This window comes from Argentina silus, assembly GCF_951799395.1.
Source record: "Argentina silus genome assembly, chromosome: 10".
NCBI classification, from domain to species: Eukaryota; Metazoa; Chordata; class Actinopteri; order Argentiniformes; family Argentinidae; genus Argentina; species Argentina silus.
This window is the reverse complement of record NC_139664.1, coordinates 5,956,706-5,983,067: the sequence shown is the minus strand read 5'-3', so window position 1 is coordinate 5,983,067 and position 26,362 is coordinate 5,956,706. Positions and strand designations below refer to the sequence as shown.

The 26,362-nt window shown below is 42.1% G+C and overlaps 1 protein-coding gene across 2 annotated transcripts in view; it reads left to right on the top strand.

The window, feature by feature from the left end:
* Nucleotides 1–26,362, top strand: part of grik3 (glutamate ionotropic receptor kainate type subunit 3) — a gene marked incomplete at both ends in the record, with an annotated part of 76,423 nt that overhangs the window by 40,032 nt on the left and 10,029 nt on the right. For both annotated transcript variants that reach the window (XM_083679717.1, XM_083679718.1), the window contains 10 exons: nucleotides 1,182–1,355; nucleotides 1,844–2,101; nucleotides 2,317–2,498; nucleotides 4,507–4,560; nucleotides 8,749–8,919; nucleotides 9,829–9,972; nucleotides 11,606–11,713; nucleotides 14,362–14,475; nucleotides 17,547–17,750; nucleotides 23,550–23,773. In XM_083679717.1, coding sequence (XP_083535843.1) covers nucleotides 1,182–1,355; nucleotides 1,844–2,101; nucleotides 2,317–2,498; nucleotides 4,507–4,560; nucleotides 8,749–8,919; nucleotides 9,829–9,972; nucleotides 11,606–11,713; nucleotides 14,362–14,475; nucleotides 17,547–17,750; nucleotides 23,550–23,773 — 1,633 coding nt within the window. The remainder of the gene's footprint in view (nucleotides 1–1,181; nucleotides 1,356–1,843; nucleotides 2,102–2,316; nucleotides 2,499–4,506; nucleotides 4,561–8,748; nucleotides 8,920–9,828; nucleotides 9,973–11,605; nucleotides 11,714–14,361; nucleotides 14,476–17,546; nucleotides 17,751–23,549; nucleotides 23,774–26,362) is intronic.

Genomic DNA, 26,362 nt, shown 5'->3' with positions numbered 1-26,362 from the left:
TAGCATATTAAGCCTAAGCATTGTGCTTATGGCAGGATTTTGAAAAGGGCGATGCAAATTATCCCTAGGATTTCCTCTCCTAAGGAGCAGGGTCTCCCTGTTTATTAAATTTGTTAAAGTGCTTCCGAGCAATGCACATTTTATCCTCTTAACAGTCAAATTAGTATATACTCCAGCAATTACTTAATGTACTCTAATGAGATTTCCCCATGAAATGGAAGGGATTCATTTATTTTAATGCGGCGTCTTCTACCAGGGAGTTTATGCATCACATCCTCCCACAATCCAGGGGAGGCAGGCTTGGAGTCATAAATAGTGAAATGCACTTGGCTTCCTGGGTTGCCACTCTGCACAGAGCAGCAGAGGTCTGTGATCCAGTTGACCACTAGCAGGGTCTCGTTGGGGGGTATCAGTGGGCCACAGGTGTTGCTACTGAGCTCCACACCGGGCTAGTGTGGGCCTACTGCAATGTCTCCAGGCAAACACTGAAATATTAATGGGGGAGATGTATTGATTTCAGCTGTCTCTTTTTTTTTTTGCTCAGTTGAAGATCCTATCATTTCATTTCTCTGAGCTCTCCTGTCTCATATTTTCATACGCGCCCCTCAGGTGTGATAAGATTCGAGCTACACTAGTAGGCCTTTTCAAATAAATAAAGCAACATGAAAAAAACGTGATAATGTCTGAAATGTAGAAAACATACAACATACATGTACGTAACTTGGGATGCTCATCATATACCTAACTGTGACGGTGCATCATCGCGTTCTCAACCTATGAGTGATTTAATTTGAAAAAAGATACCTGCCAACTGGAATTCCCTTCAATCCCAGCTATCTGCTACAGTCATGTTTTACTGTGAAATAAAATGACACCCTAATGGGTAGATGAGAGGCTAAGCTCTTGTTCTGATGGAGACATTTTCTTCTCCCACACTCTCCTCGGTTCCATTACTGCTCCAGACTTCAAAGCCGCTGTTGGTATTGACATAGCATTCCCTGAAAATGGAGTGGTACTCTCGCTGTTTGCTGAGCGGATCTAATGCCGGGTCTAATTCACACAATTCAGTCCACCGCTAGTCTTTAGTGAAAAAAAACGTTTACGTATTTTCGGAGAGGCAGACAACTGGGTTTGAGGCCATTTGGTCTGGTGCTGATGTAGCTGTCTCCTTTGTTTTTCAGGGGGGATTTTCGAACAAACAGAAGGACCTGTTCCGCTCGTCAGTGCTGAGGAGCTTGCCTTTAAATTTGCAGTCAATAACATCAACAGAAACAGGACTTTATTGCCAAACACAACATTAACATACGACATACAGAGGATTAATATCTACGATAGTTTTGAAGCATCAAGAAAAGGTGAGTGAAGTGCAAAGTGTTTGTCCAGGAACTGTTACAGCACCATGCTGTGGATGGAGGCAAGGGCAGTATCAGGCCAACAACACACTTAAAGCAACCTAAAGGCTTACTGCAAATCTCCTGAAGAGTCTCAAAGGGTTCATATTAATGCAGTATCACATACTGAATTTTAGTTTGTTTGTTTATTTTAGGTAATAGTTAATAATTAATTCCTAAACTTTAGTCTGAACGAGGATTTCTTCATCTGAATAAGTGGGATGTTTTACTGTACGCCTAGACCAAGTATTAATTAATATGACTGTTTACTACTTCAGTCCTAGCAAGTCTTTATCCAAGGTTCTACTGTTATTGTATGTCACTAAACACATTTTTCACTTTACCTAATCAAATTATTGCCGACATCTGCCACACTGTTAATTAAGGGATAATATGCTACAGCTCAGGATAATTCTTTGAGGTTACTTTTCTCTCTGTTCTTGCCGTTCTAGCTTGTGACCAACTGTCTTTAGGCGTAGTGGCCATATTTGGGCCATCACATAGCTCATCGTCAAATGCCGTCCAGTCCATCTGCAATGCATTGGAAGTGCCACACATCCAGGTCCGATGGAAACACCACCCTCTGGACAACAGGGACAGCTTTTACGCCAACCTTTACCCAGATTACTCCTCCCTAAGCTATGCCATTCTGGACCTAGTGCAATTCCTAAAGTGGAAAACAGCCACCGTTGTCTATGACGATAGCACAGGTGAGAGCGGCCATCTTGTATTTTCTTTAGTCAAGTATTTCCCCCATTGTGATTTACTCTCTAGAAGAAGATGAATTTGATTTCAATGAAAATGAGTAAATTACAATTCATAGGCAGCAACATATAGCATTTTATAAAACGTTATTGATATGTGTATTCACTGTTGAATAATGTTGCACATTGGTGTTAGCTTTTCTGCTGTTTGTTTCCTAAAGGTCTTATTAGACTACAGGAACTGATAATGGCCCCCTCCAGGTACAATATCAGACTAAAGATCCGCCAGCTCCCCATAGACTCCACCGACACCAGGCCTCTCCTCAAGGAGATGAAGAGAGGCCGGGAGTTCCGCATCATCTTTGACTGCAGCCACACTGCAGCTGCACAGATTCTCAAACAGGTAAGACACAAACACTTCATTGTATTGCCAGAGCTCCATCAGTGAAATGATGATTTTTTTTTATTAATTTCGCTTCTAATGGGGAGTGTTTATTTCTTTGTAACTAACCTTCAGTATGAATACTCCACTCGGTTTACGCAGGTGGATTTTGCAAAAAGTGGAGGGGAGGAGAACAGAGCTGTAGGCACAGGGTCAGCCATAGTCGGTGCCCCTGGAGCAGTTAGGGGTTAAGTGCCTTGCTCAAGGGCACAACGGCAGTGGTAGGCACCTTAGATATGATGCCAGCAACCCTCCAGTCATCGGCTCACATCCGGCTCCCTCCTGGGGCGGGGATCGAACCAGCGACCTACCAATTTACTGTATTTTTCCATGCCAAGGTACAGATGAAATATAGTTTGATGCTCTCTCACTCAACCACTTCCCTTCAACCAACACCCTGTGTTGATTTTGATGTATGCTGTATATCTAAGAACATAATGCAGGCCTACAATATGTGTGGCTTTCAAGAAATGTTGTGTGGTTTCTGCTTAGAATGCCAGAGCCTGTCTTTTGGTACAGTATGTCCTCTGCTCCAGTCTGCAGACAGCCGTGACAGGGCATAACAGCTAATAAACTGCCAAAGATGACCTGTGGGCCAACTCAGCTTTATTACTTCTGTACTAAGGAGACTACCTGAGGCAAGGAGTGGGAAGCTGAATCGTTTAATCCAAATGCATTTTGACTTTAGTGAGTTCAGTTGAAGCTTGTTGGTTTAAAAAGGTGGTGATAACTCAAATGTCACTGTACGAATATTAAAGTATACCTAGAGTATTTAGCCAGGAGTTTTTTCTGACTAAAAGGTTTAATTCTCCTTCTGCAATGCCCTGTTTGAACCTTGTTATGGAGTCTGATAGTTGTGGGCCTCTCAGTGAAGCCCTGTCTTCTGTTCTCTTTACACTGACAGCCTCAGCTGAATACAACCCCCCACCCCCCGTAAGTTCACACCTACTGTACCCTCCAGGTGGACGAGAGAAATTGGAAAACATGGCAGTTCAGAGAGACCTTCTGTCTGAAGTAGGCTGGGAGGCCTATCCCAGGTGTCTCTTAAAAGCGCTGACCCCCTTTATGATGGTTCCATCCCGGTGGCACTCTGTTACGTTTCTTTAAGTGGCTCTGCCGCCGAGGGACTGGGACAGATGGAGGGTTTGTGAAATGAGGTTGATGAAACGTAAAGGCAGGGAAATAAATGCTGGGATCCAAAACACAAATGTATGAGTGACCGTAAAAGTGTAGGGTCGTGGGTTGTATGCACCCAACAAGAACAGGAACATCATTATTGTTTAATTATTCTAATCAGCAACAGCAGTGGTCCTATATCTACTTTACGAGTGTCATCTCTTAGAAAATAGGGTCATCTATTTGGTTTGTGGTTGTTATATGGAGAAGCGACTTTGCCTTCCAAAAGTACTGCAACTTATTTACATAACCTTGGGTATTCTTCACAACAGATGGTACAATTAAACAGGAAATGCTGCCGCCATGGGGAAATCGAGCATTTGAATGTAGATTGAGTGAAACAAGTGCTGGTGATGGGGGGGGGCGTTGGGAAAGGAGGACAAGATTACCTCTCTTTTGATTGAAGGCCCCTTATCCCCGAGGAGAAAATCACGCGACACAAGCTATTTCAAACCGTTTAAATGCATGGCATAGATGTAGAATCTAGCGATGTGGAATCATCATTTGTTTTTACTTTAGTATTGTGGATTTTACAGCACGTGTTGCCGTAATTGCAATATCAACACCATAGACTTGGGAAAACTAACAAGCAGGGATGGTCAATATGCTCATTAAGACGTGGCTTTTTTTGTTCTTTTGGCTCCTGCAGGCCGTTCACGTGATTTTGTATTTGCCTGGGATTGTTTGTTTTGACTACAATATTGATTGCAAATTACCCCAGTGACCTTTTTCATTGTCTTGTCTCTCCATCCCACTTTCCTACCCCCGTCTCACCCCCCTCTCTCCCTCCCAGGCCCAGACCATGGGAATGATGACAGAGTACTACCACTACATCTTCACTACTCTGGTAATGTACAACGCGTGTTAATGCAAATCGACTCTCGTTTGTTCTCCTCGTCCTGCCATTTTGAGCTTTTGATGAATGGCGGTTAATTGCAGATGGGGTTTGGATCCGGTCCACAATATCAATTTTGTTTGACAAACTGCCGGCATAATCGAGCCTTCAGTATTCCGCTGTAAACACTTCCCTCCCTGTTAAAGTCAGCAGACGTCTTTCAAGAGGCAGTACAAAGGCAACAGATTGGGAGTCAATAGTGAATGTCACATATGAGTTTCAGAGAGGCAGAAACGCTCAGGCATATGACTTTTGCCTTGACTGGGAGTCATAGGAGTCCAGAGTGATCACTGTATATTATGTTGATGAAAAACACTAACAATTCCAAACCATTTTGAAATAATTCAATGGCACCTTCATTTCTATTATGATTTCACTGTACAGTATAAGCCTTGTGATCTAGCTTGTCATAATTCACCATTTTAGTGCAACCCTGAGTGTCATTGGTTGCTATAATGAAAGTGCATATTGCAGAGGTTATCTCAACAACATAACATTAGCCAGATCACAGGGAGCAGGGGAGACCCCTCAGGTGTGCTGTTGAGGTCTTTGTCACGTCTGTCTCCTGTTCCCAGCAGAGTACAGGGCTACAGTAGGTAGGCCAGATTTAATCTTACTGTCTGGTGAGAAAAGGAGAGGTGGAATTGGGTATACTGTCCCCATGGTGATGGTGTTGTGTGTGTTCCTATTGGATAGCTCTCTCTCTCTGTCTCACACTCTCTCTCTCTCTCTCACACACACACACACACACACACACACACACACCGACCCTGGCATGACAGACTTGGCCAGTCTGTTGTGATAATGCAATATGACATACAGGGCCATGCGTGACGTGTGTCATCTTTCATGCCCGGCAGCGTGGCAATGGCATTGTTCTGCCACGCGTCACTATTGGTTTACCACAGCCAAAGATTTAATGGTAAATCCCACAGCTCTCTTTACTGTTATATTGTACCGATGTGTCTCAACCATGACACCATGAAAGCAGATGGTTCCGTTATTAATTGTTGCCTATTTCTTGATAGAAAATACAGACACACAATATAGTTTAGCACTAACTTTTAGAATGATAATGCCTTTAGTTTGATGTACTGTATAGTGGTGCTGCAGCAGCACTTCCCCCTCCAAAAATGTAGAATACAGTGCATTCGGAGTATTCAGACCCCTTCACTTTTTCCACATTTTGTTATGTTCCAGCCTTATTCTAAAATGGATTCAATTCATTTTTTTCCTCGTAATCTACAAACAATACCCCATAATGACAAAGCGAAAACAGGTTTTTAGAAATGTTTGATTTAATTTAATTTAATTAAATTAAAAATAAAAAAATAAAATATCACATTTACATAAGTATTCAGACCCTTTGCTATGCCACTCATCTATATAAGGTAACACAGTTGACAGTGCATGTCAGAGCAAAAACCAGGCCATGAGGTAGAAGGAATTGTCCGTAGACCTCAGAGACAGGATTGTGTCAAGGCACAGATCTGGGGAAGGGTGCAAAAAGATGTTGGCAGTATTGAAGGTCCCCAAGAACACAGTAGCATCCATCATTCTTGAATGGAAGAAGTTTGGAACCACCAAGACTCTTCCTAGAGCTGGCCGCCCAGCCAAACTGAGCAATAGGGGGAGAAGGGCCATCGGCAAGGAGGTGACCAAGAACGCAATGGTCACTCTGACAGAGTGCCAGATTTCCTTTGTGGAGATGGGAGATCCTACCAGAAGGACAACCATTTCTGCAGCACTCCACCAATCAGGCCTTTTTGGTAGAGTGGCCTGACAGAAGCCACTCCTCATTAAAAAGCACATGACAGCCCGCTTGGAGTTTGCCAAAAACTAGGGCGAAGGTTCACCTTCTAACAGGGCAATGACCCTAAGCACACAGCCAAGACAACGCAGGAGTAGCTTCAGGACAAGTCTCTGAATGTCCTTGAGTGGCCAAGCCAGAGCCTGGACTTGAACACGATCAAATATCTCTGGAGAGACTTGAAAATAGCTGTGCACCGATGCTCCCCATCCAACCTGACAGAGCTTGAGAAGATGTGCAGAGAAGAATGGGAGAAACTCCCCAAATACAGGTGTGCCAAGCTTGTAGCGTCATACCCAAGTAATCGCTGCCAAAGGTGCTTCAACAAAGTACTGGGTAAAGGGTCTGAATACTTATGGAAATGTGATATTTCAGTTTTTTATTTTTTAATAAATTAGCAAACATTTCTAAAAACCTGTTTTTGCTTCGTCATTATGGGGTATTGTTTGTAGATTATGAGGAAAAAAATGAATTTAATCCATTTTAGAATAAGGCTGTAACATGACAAAATGTGGAAAAAACTAAGGGGTCTGAATACTTTCCGAATGCACTGTATCTTGCTGGGATCATACAGGACTGCTGGATCTGTCTCATGTTGATGGACGCACCATTAAGAAGATTACAGCTGGCGGCCTGATTTGATCTGAAATGATGAATACACGTTTGGCATATATGGCAACACAATTCCCCTTGATAATATTCAGTGATAATGTTCCTGTTTTATCATCTGGGGTGAGGGAAATGCCGACTTATCAGAGCGTGAAAAGGAAACAGCAGAGTGGTAGGGGTAATAGCAGCCTTGTCCTCTGAAATAAGTCTGTCATGGTGCCAGTTTTTCCACCCTACAAGGTGATCGCCAATAACCTGTGGTGAGAATTTTGTTATGTGATACTGTACCACCTTCCTCTACATGTATATCATTCCCTTTGAGGGGAAATATAAGGGATGCTGGGGCGGTTTCCCGGACACAGATTCATCCTCGTCCAGGACTAATAGATTCTCCATTGAGTATGTTTATTAGTCGAGCATTAGGTTTAGCTGTGTCTGTGAAACTGCCCCATAAGGAGGTATTTCACATTATTTTTAAGGGATATCAGGGAGTTCCTTACATCCACTCAGTGATATGGTGCATTCTGAGGGAGTCTCAATATTGCTGCTGTATAATGCAATGGAAGGTTAGGCCCACTGTTAAGCTAATTTTCTTTCGCAAACGGCTTTTCAGAGTTTTCCCAGTCCAGTACGGTACCGTCAATGAAAAAGTGATCTGAGGGATTAATGCAGCCCTCACAGTTGTTATTTTGTTAAACCTATGCAAGGCCTCTTATTTGCTTTACTGAAAAGCTGGAGTACATGTAACCTTGATTGAATTGTCTCCAAATTTGTGCAAATGGTAGTTAGTGCGGCAGGGACTTAGTCCGTCATGAAAATAGAGTGCTGTGTAAAGCCTGCAGTCCATGGTTGTGGAGAGAAAAGAAATAAACATTTTAGTATCTGGAGGCAAACGTTCTCCAGCGTGTGTCTTACACGCTCCCATTCCCCCAGCATCAACCCCACAGGGTGCTAATGAAATATCTATTATGTTCCTCCAAATGTCTTTTAGAGACCCCACGGCCCATTCCAACACAATATGTGTCGACATGTGACTTCATACTTTAGCCAGAAAAGGCTGCCCGAGCAATGACAGTCACTCAGATGAAATCTGTGTTTGCTTATAAGGTTGCGGAGGGACTGGAGCTGCTACATTATTAATTAGCTCTAGTGAATTAAGCGGTTTCCGGCTTTTTTGGCTGTGAACGTTGTCTGGCTCATTTACTCTGGGAACATTCAAGATGAGCAGCGGTAGGCCACACAAAGTTGTGTCATCATCTGTCACTGAAACAGAGACGCAACGCAGGCCATCAGATTGAATTACGTAGTTTCTACCGAATGCTATTTTAGGGCAAGCTATCTCGTTTTAAGATGTGAGTTAGACTGTAGTTGCAATGTACCTCAGAACCATACCAATACCAACAAACATATATGTGGATAGTGAAGGGATGACAACACAGGGAGAGACTAACACCAGGGGCTTGTGTTAGGATTCATTGACTGCGCTACACAGCCTGAAACACCCAACCTTATCCCCCTATGCCCAGACAGCTCAAAGCCTCAAACGATCCCCCTCACTCTTTTATTTGGTCTTAATGCATCTCCCTTTTACCACCCTCTCTATTCCCCTCTTTTTATGTGAGGACAAAGCAACCAGAGGATTCTCTTACAGCAACAATGAGGACCTATCCCAGTCGGCTAAATAAGATCCCCTCCCCTTTTTTATCTCCCCCTCTCTGAAGGACCTGATGGCCATCGACCTGGAGCCCTACCGATACTGTGGCGTCAACATGACCGGCTTCCGCATCCTCAATGTGGACAACCCTCAGGTGGCGTCCATCGTGGAGAAGTGGTCCAATGAGAGGCAGTTACCACACAAACCAGACTCTGGGCTGCTAGAGGGGATCATGACGGTATGTTTTATTTTTGTATCATTTAAATTTGATATTATTATGGAACTTGTAAATTGGGCAGATTGGGATTCTTTGTGGTTTCCAGGCCTGTGGGTTATTTATATGAATAGTAAGCATGTTGATATTTATGGTAATACTGAGTACTACTTTTTAAAATAATGATGATTCATGATCATTATAATAACTATACCATTAGGAGCTATTATAATCATAATATAGATAAGCACTTAGATTTCGACTTGTGTATTCAGGAGAGCTCATAATACTCAAATCCCATTGCTAGTTTAAAGTCCAATAATCACAAATCCAATCCCAGATATTCCAATAAAGCATCTCTTTATGCTCCACCTTAATATCAGCAGAGCTAATGGAGGATAATAAATATTCAATATGTTTCATTGTTGTAGTCTCTCTTTATTTGTTTATCTCTTAATGAGTTTAACTGTGGTTCAAATACTCCCACACAACTCTCTCCTAGGTCTCATTATTGTAGTCTAGAAAAGTAGTGTTTTTATGTAGAGAGTGCATTGCATCTTATGTAGTACGCACTATTAATTGCTCCCGGGACACTGTGAGATAGAATCTAGGTGACACGAGCATCAAGGTAGGCTGCCATTCATTTATTTTTACTTGACTAGAAAGCTGCATATCCGTATTTACAAAAGGCATCGAGTGCAGGTGGGAGCAGCATAAATTATTGAGCTAATTCTTGGGGCTCACTGTCATGAAAAGAACATTGCTCTGACTTTCTTTGTTCACCTAAACAGCTTTCTGTTGCATGGAGTTCCAAGGGAGTGGTCTACCACATATACACATGTACTGTATGTGTCTATGAATGTCTATGATGTTAGAGGTCTCCACCATGTCCACACAGTCATCAGCTGAAATAATGTCCTCCCTTTATTCCAGACAGATGCAGCTCTGACCTATGATGCGGTCCACATTGTGTCCGTCTCCTACCAGCACGCCCCACAGATGACTGTCAACTCACTGCAGTGCCACCGCCACAAACCCTGGAGATTTGGTGGCCGCTTTATGAGCTTCATCAAAGAGGTGATGAAAACCAAACTATTGTGGTCGGATGTTGGTGTTTGATACAGAGTAGGGATTAACATGGGTCACCGGAATCCTGGGATTGTCCTGGGAACATTTTTGACATTTCCCAGAAAAATTAAATGAGATCCGGGAAAACACAACATTTTTTCCCCCAATATCAGCACTGCATTTTAATTATCTTTAACAACATCAATTAGCTTTCACATTTCAGCTGCTGTGCTGTCACACCAATGTCTCACACTGAATTTCGCACTTTATTAGGAACACCTGTACACCTTCTCATGGTGGAGGTGGTGTAATGGTGTGGGGAGTGTTTTCTTGGCACACTTTGGGCCTGTTAATACCAATCAATCATCGCTTGAATGCCACAGCCTATTTGAGTATTGTTGCTGACCATGTGCATCCCTTCATGGCCACAATTTACCCATCTTCTAATGGCTACTTCCAGCATGATAATGCACCATGTCACAAAGCAAAAGTTGTCTCAAACTGGTTTCATGAACATGACAATGAGTTCAGTGTTCTTCAGTGGCCTTCCCAGTCACCGGATCTAAATCCAATAGAACACCTTTGGGATGTGTTAGAATGGGAGATAACTTGAAAGTGCACCTGAAAAATCTGCAGGTATTGCGTGATGCAATCATGTCATCATGGACCAGAATCTCAAAGGAATGTTTCCAAGAATTGAGGCTGTTTTGAGAGCAAAGGGAGGCCCTACCCAGTATTAGTATCGTGTTCCTAATAAAGTGTTTGGTGAGTGTACATTCCATCCAGCAATGTTATCCGAATACAGCTCTTCTCCGGCAACCAAGTTTTAATAGACTTGTCAAAGCACTGTTGTTGTCATCTTTCTGTATTCAGTATTCTCTGTATTCATAACCTATTTACAGATGGCAAGCTCACAGTGAGTCATTGTGTCCCATGTTTCTGAAAAGGGATACTGGTGCGCCCTTCTGCACAGTCTGTTCACAGTAAAACTGTTTGAAACCTCAAATCGCATAATCAGCTCTTATTTCATCTCACAAGAGAGCATCTGATGGTGACTCAGAAATGTCTGATTGGGGCTGTACAACATGGTGCCATGAAGGCCTAGTGTACCAAATATCGCAGGCAGTAGCACGAGGGAGGGTGCCCTGGAGTATCAGGGAGGGTAGGGGTGGTTCCATCTGTACCAGGAGTAACAGACACCTCTCTGTGAGCTGGAGGAGGGCTCTGGTAGGAGGGAGGTGGTGGTGGTGGTGGGGGGGGGAGGATCATTAGATCGTAATGGGGGGCAGTAATGTGTGTGTGTGTGTGTGTGTGTGTCTGTGTGTGTGTGTGTGTGTGTGTGTGTGTCCTCATGGGGAATCAGGCGAAGGAGATGGTCCTTAATTAACACTGTGGTCTGGAGGGAAAATGTGTCGGAGGCGTTGGGATGTAAAATGTAATTAAAAAGGAAATGCAGCCAGTGTGTGCACTGTGTGTGTTTTTGTTTGTGTGTCTAGGACTGTGTATGTGAGGTGTGTGTGTGTGTGTGTGTGTGTGTGTGTGTGTGTGTGTGTGTGTGTGTGTGTGTGTGTGTGTGTGTGTGTGTGTGTGTGTGTGTGTGTCGTATTGTGTATATTCATGTTTAAATACTATTCTCTTGCAGTCTCACTGGGAGGGCCTGACTGGGCGATTGTCGTTTAACCGGACCAGTGGTTTACGCACTGACTTTGACCTGGACATCATCAGCCTAAAAGAAGAAGGCCTGGAGAAGGTAACTCAATAGTAGATTTATGCTCAGAACAATGGATTCCATGGATATGAGCACAAATTCAATAAGCATGCTTTTCAGATAAAACAACCTTTGGTTCAGAACTGCAAGATCAACACATCTTTATTTAAAGTGAATAATCTTTAGGGATTATTGTACCTGCTAAAAATGTCTCTACTTATAACATTTGATAATGTACATGTTATTGTTATTATTATTATTATTATTAATAATATTAATATTAATATTAATATTATTATTATTATATAAAACTACCCCTGTAATATAATGTTAATTTAATATACTGTATACATACTGTATGTGCCTCTTGTAAACAGATCTGAGGGACATTCTGAAATAAATGTCATATTGTGTCCCTTTATGTAGAATAAAAAATGCACAATCCACATTTGACAGTATCATTTACCTACTAACAAGGAAGCCAATGGGCTGTTTAAACATAAGCATAAGTTAGTGGATCATAAAGCAAATTGGATTACAGTGCACGCATTAGGGTGTTAATTGCAGTTTCTCTTAATGGTAATTCGAGGTGATGCCCAAAATGCTGTGTGGTGGTAATGAGGTGTATAAATATGTGTTATCCACACACATACAAAAAAAAAAAAACTTCAAAAGTTGGTAATGCAGAACTTCCTGCATTACAGTATGTTGAAAGGGCGAGCGCCCAGTCCACTAACAGCTTTGTCTAGTATGGGTTTGTTAGACATTATGGATACATCATCTACAGTATCAACCTATTGTGTCCCTCTCAAGCCCCACTTTCACGTTCAATGTTCAGCAGTTTTCAATGGATTGTTGGATGTATTCTCTGTATATCAGTGGAATCGGCTTTAACAGTTTGAGCTGGTAAAGATAGGGACTTTTAGCCTAATCCCGCCTAATTGAATATTCGCCCAAGTTTAAGCTCATACTGGAATAAGGCAGGGGTTTCAGGGTGGCAAATTCACTTGATGCTGGCGTTATTCAAAAGAGAAGGGGAAAAAATAGAAAAAGCTGTCCCTGTTGTTGCACAAGTAAATAACTTTTGAATTAGTTCTTTGACTAATCATGTTTAATCAATTAATTTAGTTAATTGGGCACAATAAAAAAAATGGGCAGGCTTGCAAAGTGCAAGACATTTATGGATATTTTTAAAGCAGCTCCCTCCTAGAGTCTCTCTTTGGCTGTGTCACACAAGCCGTAACTAATATACTTTTCAAATGTGAGCATACTGCATGGTCCTCACAGGGCCGGTCAGGAGGACGTTAGTAGGTGGTGTTCCTTGCTGCGGCTGCTGTGTGTTTGTGTGCATTTATATGGACCCACTTCAATAGCCAGCCTCTGTGAATGTCAAATGGCAAGACGGGAGAAGAGTTTTGAAGAGAGCTCAACTTGCCAAAGTAGATCGTTACCGACAGCCACAGGACTATTTGTGGTAATGATATGTTCCAGGGTGTCTCCACAATATGGAGGGCTTTTGGCCTGAAGGCACCTCTCGTGTACAACTCCCTTCATTCTTCATATCTCTGGGTTTATCTTAGTGAGATTACTCAGAGCACAACTTTCGCATTATAATCCAGCCTTTCATTTCATTGCAGACAACCCCATGCTGCACTTCCTCTCGAAATTAGTCGTAGCCATTTTGTTTTTCTATATTCCTAAGGGCACAGAACTGCAAATATACCAGACTTAAAATAGCTATATGATAATCATGCAATCATGTTTATCTAGTTTGCTATTTTTAAAGCTTTGATTTCTCGATGCATTTTAGAAAGGAGAAAGGAAAAGATTCCAAATGGAAGACATTTTTCATGAAACTATATTGTTCTGTATATCCATGTGCATGCGTGCGCACACACACACACACACACACACACACACACACACACACACACACACACACACACACACACACTGACAATGCAACCCTTCATTTTTCTGCATTCACAAAAATGCTCCAATTACCTATTGTCTGCTATCAGAGCAGAAGCTGTGTTGCAAGTGGAAAGAATGTTGTTTGAGTGTAGGAGGGGAAGAGAGGCTGTGCTCTTGATTTCAACAATTCATGATGTATGATATTCATAAGGTATCTATATTTTTAGAACAAGGACAATGGAGGGTATGACAGATGACACATTCACATGTTTGGAACATCTTTTGATGAAGGAAAGTTACCAAACATAACACAATGTTTTACACACTTTTTAAACACTGAAATCTGTTTATTGAATTGTCTTTATGAAGTCAAATCTTGCTCTTTTGGAAACCAATAACAGTTAAACAAAATGCAAAATTAAATAAAATCTGACAACATTCAAGTGAAACATATCCATAATTATTTCATACTCTGCATCAAAAGAGCTTCTTAAAATTGTCCTTCCTTCAGTGTCAATTCAGTTAGAGGGCTCACATCTAACCACTTCCTCTTTGCATCAACTTCCAAACCTTGTGTCATAAAGGTGAATCAGCCAATCAGCTAATGCTGCTGGTGATGTGTCCCAGTGGGCGCTAATGCAGGAAAGAGGGTCTGGGGGGGGAGTCCGGGGGGGAGTCCGGGGGGAGTCCGGGGGGGAGTCCGGGGGGGAGTCCGGGGGGTCACAAGACACTGTCGGGAATGGAACACTTAGCGTCATGCTTTTCGTCTTCCGCAGGTGGGGAAGTGGAGTGCGTCCGGAGGTCTCAACATCACCGAGCTGCCCAAACGGAAAGGGATGAACATCACAGACTCGCTGGCCAACCGCTCCCTCATCATCACCACCATTCTGGTAGGTCATCCAGATCACCCTGTTGTGTTAATGACACCCCGCCCGATTTCTCTCTTCTGTTAACCTTGATTTCAATCAATTGAGAGGATGAAATCATGAGAAAAGTCAAGCTGACATTTAGCTTCTGACCCTCAAGTCTTTTTTTGTTATGTTGCTGTTCCTTGTTGCGGAAGGCATCATATTTCCCGGTCGAATAGTTAGTCTTGAAAGATTCTTGAAAAATGCCCATGTTAAATGATCCATCCTTACATTATTATATGAGAGTTTATGTATCATGTTCGTTGGATTATTTCAAGTTCAAATTGAAGTTAATTATATTTGATTCACATTGCAGATGTCATAGACTCTCTGCATTGCGTGATGAATATTTAGCCTGCCAGGGTTTGGGGTAACATTTCGCCTTATGATAGAATTTTCATCTAAAGTTTGCAAAAACCCTTGGATCTCAGTACTGGAGATTGAAACTTGGGTTGAAAAAGCATGTTTGGCCTTAAGTGTTCTCTCCTAGCAGGATTTAGACTTAAGAACCAGAGATATAATGTCAAATTCAATCCACAGTAGATGAGCTCAACCCCCGATGGAATTCACCCTTGCCAATATGAACCCAGGTTTGGATCATTATGTCACATTAACCTCACATGTCTGATGTGAAGAGAGCCCAGAGAATAGCAGCAGCTATTTATTAAGATAAAATATACTATAAGAGAAAATGCCAATTAACCAGTAATTATAAGGTAGGAAATAAACAAGTGTTCCCTCCTTTCAGCAGCTCCACATTAACTGTCAGATACTCTATTGTCTATATTTAAGCCTGTCGTAGGAAGGTTGAACAAGGGTCTTTTTGGAGCTATCAATGATCATGAGGCTGACAATGGACGTCTCCCATAGGCCCATTCTGGACAGACACAGAGGTTATCAACAATGCTAAACACTGTCATTATGTCTGGATCGAACCACAAGGCTGTAATTATGACCAAGTGAGGTCTAGGGATATAATCTGTGCCCTTTCTGGTGCCAACTATGGGGAGTAACAAGGTCTATCAAAAAGAAAAGAACTAAAACGATGAAAACAGGTGGTGGTGTTGCATAATTTTGAACAGCGACCAAAAATAAATGGGAGTACTATGGTTTCATGTCAACACGCCCTTTGGTGTGGTACACATTGAATAGTCCACCTGCATTTGGAGTCATTTTTTGGCATGCTCATTGATTTAGGAACACATGCTTATTGACTTATCCTGAATAAATGAACGGTTCAAGATGATCAAGCCTGGCAGACGTTGGCGTCGCTGGAGAAGACGACTTCTGCTCTAATATCAGTGTCTGTGTTTTCTCTGGGCTTAATGACATCGCATCAAACTGATCCCGGCGATGCATGAATACGACGTCTGACAGTTTTATGGTGATAACGTTTCGCGTTCCGAGAAGAGATTAAGATATTTAATGTGTTTTTCCCCCTTGCATTAATTGTTTGCACTTCATTGCTTATAACTGTTTCTGCACAGTCCTCCATTCCCCTTTCTCTTGTGTATACCCATGCTGCGACTGAGAGTGAGAAACTGGTTTAAACACTTTGATTTGAGCCCAAACCTTGGGGAATTTCAAGTATTTGGAAGGCTAGAAACAGATGGTAATGGGTTTTTTTTTTTCACAACAAGCAAACTCTTTGATCTAGTTAATTGGACAACTCGAACAAAGTTTGCCACTGAAACTCTCACTTTCTGTCTGAATCCGTTGTCATCAAGAATTCATTGCTTATATTTTATTTAAAAGGACGTCCTAATTGTAATGGCCACTTGGCTACATGTTAGCTTGGAAAGCAATTAAAAATGTTTATATTCTCCGCTAAGATGGTGTTTTTTGGTCCAAGTAAGGACACCTGTGATGTTGTGTCAGACTATGATGTGCTAAATAGGGGTGTTAGGAATGTGTGTTTGTTCTTCCAAGACATCCGTCCCTCCAAGGCATTTACCATCAACAACACAAGATTGGAATAAACAGTGTAATTGATTTCCATATTTTGCCACAGCATTCTTATATATCAATCTTTTCCTTCTTGGCCACAATAGGCATAGCTCATCCCCCATCCCCCACCCCCTCCCCCCCACCCCGCCCCCCTCACACACTCCCTGTGAAACATATATTTCTGAGAGTGTGGGAAATAGTGTTATGACTGGCTATTTTCTCCTCTTTAACTGTCTGGCAGCTTTGTGTCACATGAGACGTGGGCGTCTGGAATACAAAGCAGAGGTCACCTTGACGAGAGAATCAATTACTCTGCTTATGAACTGAGGTTATGAATTGTATGTCTGGCTATTGGAAGCAATACATTGTTAAAACAAGTGGGACACCAATCTTTTCAAATGCACAGCAGGGAATGTGTGTCTAACTGGCAGGCACACAGTGACAGATACTACATATAAGAACACACTGAGCTATCTGTTCTTTGAGCCTCTTAGCCACTCTCAGTGCAGGCATCAAGGTGGCTCTCCCTTGTAAAACCGGCGACAGCCTTCAAGACAACATTGCAGGCATGTTCCGTTTCATTGCAGCATTCTGTTCCTAATCAAGCTTTTATACGACCCAAATTATGAGCGGCAAGGGAGAATATTACAAGGCCGTAAAGGCTGTCAGCTCCCTGGTCATAAACAGCAACGACCTGTGCACTTGCTACCCAGTGAGGAGGGATGTCGGAGGGCTGTAGGAGTGGGTAGCCATTGCATGTCAAAACCAATACAGCATTTTGGTGTGCGTACCTTCACCATCTGTAGCAAGCACTTTTCTCATTGCTCGCTGTACAGCACATTTCGCAGATTGCACAGTGTGCACTAATATCAGTTTGATTTTCCTGTGGACAATTCTCTTAATAGGAAAAATACCTCAGCACTCGTACATATTTAAACACACTGTGTAGCCATACATTGGACTTGAGTCCCCTGTCGCTCCCTGTTAAATGCAACAGCGACTTATCAGCCCAGATCACTTTGCCTCAATTAGGTGCGTGTGCCGAGACTAAATTGAAAAGGCTGACCTCACCGCTGGTTCCCATTTGATGTTTTGTGTCTGCGCAGGAGGAGCCATATGTCATGCTTAAGAAGTCTGACAAGGCGCTGGTCGGCAACGACCGCTTCGAGGGCTTCTGCATCGACCTGCTCAAGGAGCTGGCCAACATCCTGGGCTTCTCCTATGAGATCCGCCTGGTGCCTGATGGGAAATACGGATCGCAGGACGACAAGGGCCAGTGGAACGGCATGATCAAGGAGCTGATGGAACATGTGAGTGGAACTGTCGACACAACTGCTATTACCTCTAATGCCTCCCTCCTCTATCGACATATAGCAACCATTGCTACATAGTAAAACACGCTGTATAACAACAGGTATGCAGAAGTGCTATAGAGTGCTCATCCCTGTGGAAAAAAAGAAGAATTGATGGCCTCAGGGAAAAATGCCATTGAAGTTCATGTTAAAATTAAACCATCAAAAGCAATAAAACAGGCTTTGCATTGACACCGAGGACAGTGCTCGGCTGGCATTTTTAAAGCGTCCCTCCCATCGCCCTCTCCCTGTCCTCAGCCCCTGCGGGTCAACGCTGTGCTCGACTGAAAAGTAGTAATAGCTTAAGTGGCATTTAGAGGAGGGAGTCATACGGTGAGAGTCAATGGATAGGTGGTGAAAGGGTTAGGGAAGGCGGGCTTCAAACACAGCACTTTATCTCTCTCTCTGTAAGCTTTTTGCCAGATTCAGGCTGATAACAGTGACCTTGAGGGGAACAAATGGACTATGGTGGGAAATACTGCCAATAGAAATGCAAGTGCTCTTCATAATAAACAGAAATTGTACACATGTGTGCTGTTGAATTTGACTCTGGATGAGAATATAGGAAGAGAGAGTTGAATTTGACCATTGGTCAGCAGTAGTGTCACTTCAAGACATTAAGATGTAGAGTACTTTTGCCTTTTTTATTTTATTTTATGTGTCATGTGTTTTATATATACTGCCTCAGTCTACTCCAACACATTTGCCGTAGGCTTTAAGGGCAAAAAGAAGCTGAACATAATACAGATGACTTCTAGGTCTTTGGTCCTCAATATTTCATTGTAAGCTCCGCTTTCACACCTAACAATTCCCCACAGTCACACATTTGGCTCAAGAGGGTCTCTGCACACAGCAAATCCTATGTTTATCTTTGGAAAAGATAAGGGTGCTATACAGTGCCTTCAGAAGTATTCAGACCCCTTCACTTTTTCCACATTTTGTTGTGTTACAGACTCAATTTAAAATGGATTAAATGAAAAGAATTTGCCATCAATCCACACACAATACCCCAGAATGACAAAGTGAAAACAGGTTTTTAGAAATTTCAGTAAATTTATTAAAATTGAAATACAGAAATACCTTATGTACATAAGTATTCAGGCAGTTTTCTATGACACTCTTAAAATTAGCTAAAATACAAAAATGTCATCAACAAATCACTCAGTAAGTTGAATTGAGTCCATCTTAATGCAAGGATAATAGTTTATGTAATTTTGGAATTAATATCTTTGTTTTTATAGGGTCTTTGATTTGCAAAGGAATCAATTACACACTGTGTGGTTCAGGTTGTCATTACAAACTAAGCAAATGGAGAGGAACAAAACGGAATAAATCAAAACCCGTTTTTGCTTTGTCATTCTGGGGTATTGTGTGTGGATTGATGGCAACTTCTTTTAATTTAATCCATTTTAAATTGAGTCTATAACACAACAAAATGTGGAAAAAGTGAAGGGGTCTGAATACTTTTCGAAGGCGCTGTATTTCTTACATCTCGGCTGTCCAGTACAAAGGCCATATTCACCTCCATGAGAGCAGTGTTAACTGATGGTATAGAAGAACCCCTAAGACTGATTAAATGGGCTATTTCACCATTTTATTACACTTCCTCATTAGTGCTCAATGCCCGTTTGTTGGAAGAAAATAAAAATAAAACAGTCTACCTTCTCAAGTCCCCATTTTGCTCTTCACTCTTAAGTACTGTTACTTTTAAGTACCACTGTTATTTACATCCAGATTCTACCCATTGACTTCATTATAGTTGTGTGGTGCTGTAGTGTAGGACTAGCCTTTCCTTTTGCATTTACTTACACACACTGTGGATTAGGTTAGCCAGTGATAGGCCGTGGCTCTCTCTGTGTCCCTGCTCCTTATCGAATGGCCTAGACTGCATCACTACTGCTTTGTGGATTCTTTGCCGGTTCTATTTTGTGGCTCAGCGCTTTTCTTCCTCCTGTCTATACAGATAAGCTGATCTTTAATCAGCGGACCTGAAAGGCAAACTTTGGAGCAAACTCGAGAGAACTGACCTGGGATTGCCACTAGAAGCTTGGGTGGCTATGTGTTTCCATATGAGTAAACCAACAACAAACCTTATCTTTAAGGATGGAATCGTGCTGTGTGGTGTTTTTTTCGGTTGATCCCAAACCAGTTGCCTTGTATCAGACAATTGACAAAGGTATAAGCTAAGATGGCCAGCAAACTATTATATTCAGTGTAGACAGAGAAGGAAGGAATTATAAATGGACACAAGTTATGTATCGATTTAATTTGTTTCCATCAATGATTTGTATTAACCCGTACAAATTGCCTTTACCTCCTCATTGCAGTGTGGATGAACAAGCTCCTGTACACATTACAAACAAACAGACACACACACACACACACACACACACACCTACTAGTGACAACTCTACCAAAGGGGTCACATAGTGAGATAGGGTCTAAAGAAGACAACAAGCAAACAGCCGCCATGTTTGTTTTTAGCTGATAAAGTGGTGTTAAATCACAGGCCCATGCATTCATGCTGTCACCCTGCATGCCCACATAAATCATAGTTTCATTACTGAATTACAAAAAGCCTTTGGCCCAGGACATCTATTTAACGGTGCTGTACTCGTGCAGGTTTATTAAAAGCAGTTATACCCCTTCATTCATCTTTGTAGGTCACCGAGCCCTGTCAAACATGGAAACATATGCAGAATGACAAAAATAAGTGAGGGTGTAGTGTCCGCTGTGTAGTGTTATGATGCAAATTTGTTTTGTTAGCATCCAATATGTTTTCAAACTGGCATGTGTGAGGTTTCTAATTTCAGTCCTTTTGGTTTAATCAATTTATTTTTTTGTCCGAAGCTAAGTAAGCCCTGCACGTGGTTAAGAGTTAAGTGTGCGTTTTTTACTGTTTGTCCAGAGTTATTAAAAGAGAAGCAGAAAAGCAACTACATTACATGAAATATACGAGTGTGTCTCAGTAATGTTCAGTGTTTGTTACTGTTTGTGTTTGTTACTGTGCATGTGTGTCTGTTGGTATTTGTTTTTACAGAAGTTGTCAATTGTCTGTAGAAATGGGAGAATTCTTGAATGGGAGAGTGTGGTGCGTGGTGTGGTTAATTAAATGTGAAAGGGCTTTTGAGCCATGTAGCATAACGGCCTTTTATTTCCCTCTGTGTAGTCACAAAGCCCACTACAAAGCCAAGGGGCATTATGGGAAGGCGCTAAATGATGCAACAGGCCTTGTTAAACTTGATTTAGTCACAATAGATGATCTCATTAATCATGCTGTGATGCCAGTATTAATAGCAGGCTTAACACATCATTTGTTTCTGTCATGGCGATTAATCTCTGCTCTGACAGATACACAGGAAGGTTGTGGCGAGCCACACTCTCGTTGTCTACATGTTGAGATAGCAGACTGGATTTGGACCTTGGAAGATATCGTAATGAAAAGCTGCTTTTATTTGCAGTCAGAGAGGCACGCACGTGTACGTGGTCCCCCTATCTATGGGGTTGCGGACCTGAGTGGTTTAACAGCAGAACGCAGGGAGCATTTGACTACCAGGGGCAGGATGTGGTCGGGGCTGTCAGTTTGACAGTGAGGCAGCGTGACTTTCTATACCATCAACAATCGAAGCAGCATTATGCTTTTAAATCAGACTGTGTTCGTGCTCTGAAACTCCTTGCACTGAATACATATGAGTCACATACTGTCTTATGTGCCATAATTGCCACACAGTGTTGTGCAATCCTGGGTCACAGGCAATGCTCTATCATCCAATGAATACCTATATTCATGTATGCAAATAGGAACAGTGATGGACAATGAGGCAGAGTGACTACAATATGTAAATATATGGAAGACAATCATCTCGTTAGGAGGAACAGAAATGCGGCGAACTGTGTCGTTTGTGAAGCAAGCGCTCTTGCCCTTCATTTTTGGAGACGCACCGAAACACAGGCAAGAGTGAATACTGCTGTCCGAACCACAAATGTAAAACCTATTAATGTCATGGGATTTAAAAATGGACAGATTTCCATAGTTCATCTCTGCTGGTGCTGGGCAGACTATATCTAGCTGCAATTGTACAGCATGACTCCTGCAGGATGTCATCAGGTGAGGCGGTTCAGAAGGTAGCTCTAATCTTGCCATTTGCCAGCCCAGATAACAGCAAGCCATGTGGCACCCAGCAGGGTACTATCAGGTTATATCCTGATAGCCTGGCATACATGTCTCAGCAGAAAATAGCCCGTGAGGGATGTACATTAGCCCACCATAGGGATGGCTGTGGTGGCCTGCTGGTAGATCTTCCGGTTGAGTGGCAGCTTGGTTTAGAAGCCGCGGTGGGCAGCAGAGAACAGAGGGAGCGGGTGTGTGTATGTTGTGAAATGTAAATAGTTAATAAGGGCACAGTGGATGCTCAGTAGGACAGCTTGGCTTCCTCTTCTCTTTCTCTCCTCGTAGTCCGTCCTGTGTTTAGCCACCGCAGCGTTGACCACAGGCGCAGGTAATCCACGCAGCCACACGCAGCCACACGGCACGGTGCACATGGTCATACTAATGCTACGTTTGGAAGGGTAAGAGTAGGCAATACTGAAGCTTCCCAAAGAACAAAGGCTCTGAACATGAACAAAATGTACATGAAGAGAGTTTTGCAAAAAAAAAGACCTTCATAATCTTTGGGGGGTTTTTGTGTGTGTGTGTTTTTTTTTTTTTACATAAATGCATAGGTTTCAGAACACCACAAATATCAACCCCTAAAATGATGCCAAGTTTTTGACATAAAGTAATTGTATGTCTTGTCCATGCAGCTGCAATAAGTGAAATGTGGAATGATTCACTCACACATTAAATGTAAAATTAAATGTATTAATGATTTAAAATGTAAAAATTGAATACTGATCAAATTATGAAATAAGAGATGAATACAGTTTGTGCATTTCTTGGAACACGTCAAGGTTTTTGGCCTTATGCCTCATAAGGAAATCATATAACAGTATTCAACAAGCCAGCAGCTGGATGGTGTATGTGGGCTTAGAGGATAATATTTCCCATACTTCTACATCAATATACAGTAGGACCTCATTGACTGACCTCCGTCAGGGACATGTTGTAAGAATGATTCCTATGCCTCCTACAGCTGAAAAGGGAGAAAAGGAGATTGGTTCAAACCCCCTTTGTGAGTTGCATCGTTTTTCGAGGAAGGAGGTATCCAAGCGTGAACCAAGCAGCTGGTTTCATTAACCTCCTGTCCAACCCTGACATGGGGGAGGTGTGGGGGGAGCCAATGTAAATGGTGACCTTCTGAATATGCAGCCAGACGCACATAATCGGAGACCACAACTTCCCCGTCAGACCCTGCCATAGGACATCTCGGAGCGCTATATTAGGGCACTCAGAAGCCCCGGGCTGTGGGTAGAACCTCCTGCCTGTGTACGTGTGAATGCACCTAATTTCTTGTAATTCATAGGGAAAATGCTTTTCTTCTCTTGTAGAGGAGGGATTTAGTGTCAGTGGTGCAAGCTGTGATATTTCCTCTACAAAGTCAAATGGCCTAAACTTCAACAGAACTTTTGGTAGCACTTTTAAGCACAGAATAATATGGCAATACCCATAATTACATATTTTTTTACCATACAATTGATGTGGGTATACACTGATTAAATATGAAAGAGCATGTTAACACCTAGTTACAAGGTACAAACTTAAGGTAACTTAAGGTAGAGGAATGAACATTGCCATCTCTGTGCGTTGTCTCCCTGTAGAGAGCAGACTTGGCTGTGGCTCCTCTGACGATCACCTACCAGCGTGAGAAAGTCATCGACTTCTCCAAGCCCTTCATGAGCATGGGCATCAGCATCCTGTACCGCAAGCCTAACACCACCAACAACGGCTTCTTCTCCTTCCTCAACCCCATGACCCCTGATATCTGGGTCTACATTCTACTGGCCTACCTGGGCGTCAGCTGTGTCCTCTTTGTCATTGCCAGGTGAGCACCATACATTTCTATGTCATACCCACAAACTTATGTTTATGCATGTTTCTATATTTGAGACTAGTTTAGTAAACTAGTTGCTGTTTATTTTGCTACTTCCATAGATTGTAATAGGAGTTAGGCTTATGATTGGAGCTAAGTAGACATGTTTTACACATTGAGGTTGTCCCAGTATTGATGACTTAGCAGAAATCAGTCGGTCAATGCAGGTCTGATGTGACATTTTGAGTCGGGGATAAGGAGAGCGCTGTGCACCATGGTAGTTCCACGTTCAAGCGGTCGAACTCCAAAATGGAGTGTAAGCTAGTGGGTAGTGATCAAGGCAGTTATGTCAGCATGGGCTCTCTACAGAGGAAGCATGAGCAAACCACCAACCGATCACATTCAATGTGGTGCCTGTATAATTTCTCTGCACTTGGCCCTATGAATGGCTCTATGAACAACCATCATCTCGCAGGCTTTGAAAGATAAATACCTGCCGATACCTGGAGTAAAACATAGACTGAATTCGAGAATCAATACAGCTCTCTATGTTCAAGTGTGCTTATTATACATTTTTGACATTAAGCATACCGAATTTGGAGCGAGAGCTTTTAGTTATGTTTGAAAATGATCATGGATTGAGTGACTTGGTAATGTATCACTGATTTTTTTTTAAATTTTGTTATGAGCGTAGCCTATGCTACGGGATGAATTGCATGAGAGAGAGAGAGAGCCAAAAAATCTGAAGTGCCACTTACAGGCTTCCTGCTAGCCTTGGGTGGGCCATTGTCACTGTTTCCTGGTCCCTCAAATGCAAAGTGGTGCTTGAAGAAGTTCAGAGAAAGTGAGTTTTTGAATGGGGCTCACAGTTTGAGAGGAGACAGCTGCATTCCTCAACCCTCCCACTTTGTCTTGAGACACAGATCATTTTGTAGCAGAGTCTCATAAGCAAAATCATCTCCATGTTTTTTCATCGTTCTCTGGAGACCAGCCTAGAAAGCTGAAGAGCTACGAGCCAAAATAAGGATCTCGAAATCGGGACACTCGACAGTAGAAACACACTTACTCTGGCAAAAGAGGACAATTTGTATGCTTGTATATACTGTAAGGTAGACACACTGATTGTTCTGTATATTGGATAAGGTAAAACATATACAAAAACATACAATTAAGATACAACTTGAACCCCTCAAAAGCTTTTCCAGACAATAATGATATGTGTAATTGGGCAGACACAAGAACAATGACTATTCTTCTCAAGCATTAAGCTCCTGTGTTTTGCCACTGCCATAGTTGAGTCCATGGCTGCAGGTCAATGATATGTGAAACCTACTTGAGCACTTACAGAAGCATGAAAAGAAAAAATAAATCATAGCCAACCATGCACAAAGGACAGAGAGAAGGACATATAGTGCCCTGCAATCACTTGTCTTATCAAATCCAGGGATCACTTTTAGGAGGTAAGGTACTGTAGGGGGGGTAGAAATCACTCAGAGCCTCACTACTTCGATACGCAGCCCAGGACCTGGAAAATATACAGTACATTTGAAATTTTTAAACGATAAAGTGGAATACCGATTAAAATGGAAAGGCTTCTATACCTTGCCGATGTGGATAAGGACTTACGCTCTAGCAAGTGTGTAATAATGGAGGGTTTTTTCCCCCCTTCGTCCTTATCTTCTCAAATACCAACACATCGGCCAAGTTTCAATTTTCTCTGAGTCGCTACTTCAGGTGCTTTTGCTATGTCTGCCTGCCGAGACAGAGGCAGATGCTTTTTGATTTTCATTACAGACTATTTAGATGTTGACATTTCTGAAGAGATTCGTGAATCATTAGATGGAGTGGGGGGGGTGTAGATTTCTTGAAAAACCCAAAATGTATTAATCAAATAGACGACACACAGACCTGTGGTGCTTTATTGATGCCATCTGTGGCCCTCACCTTGAACATGTACACTCAACAGTATGACTGATAAGCAATGATCAGGGGTGTCTGGCCTGGAGATTTTCTTTGAATCTCTCTTTTTTTTAAATAAACCATTGTTAGTGTCTCTTCCTTCCTGCATCGGCCAACTTTTCTAAAAGCAGCAGAGACGAAGAGAAGCAGCATTTTTTTAAGGAGATGTTATCAAGGACCAAAGCATCTAAGCCTCCTCTTCCTCTCCTGACAGCAAAAATACCCTGAATACATTTGAATAATCAGACTCCTATTCGGGAAACATTTTCAAAATTAATTTAAGGAAGGGAAAGCACTGACATTTAGTTTTATCTCTCCATCTGCCTTTAAAAGTGAGTGTTTCATCTGCGTTAAAGGATTTATAGTGCGTAGCACTTTGAAAAGATGTTACACTAAGTGGCAGAGGTATGTGGATCCGCGGGCTTTACGATTTTATGTGACTCTCTTTCAGATGTGCCTGCCTTGCCTTCTCACACAAATGACATTTCAATATCTGTCGTCCTAAAAGTGGTATTTTTGTATCAACTTAGCTGGCTTTGAGCATAGAGAAAGGAGAGATATCTACAGAGATATCTAAAGGTAAGCTGAACCAAAGGCTTTAGCTTGACTTTTAAACTTCAGATTTGAACAGTGTTGACAGAC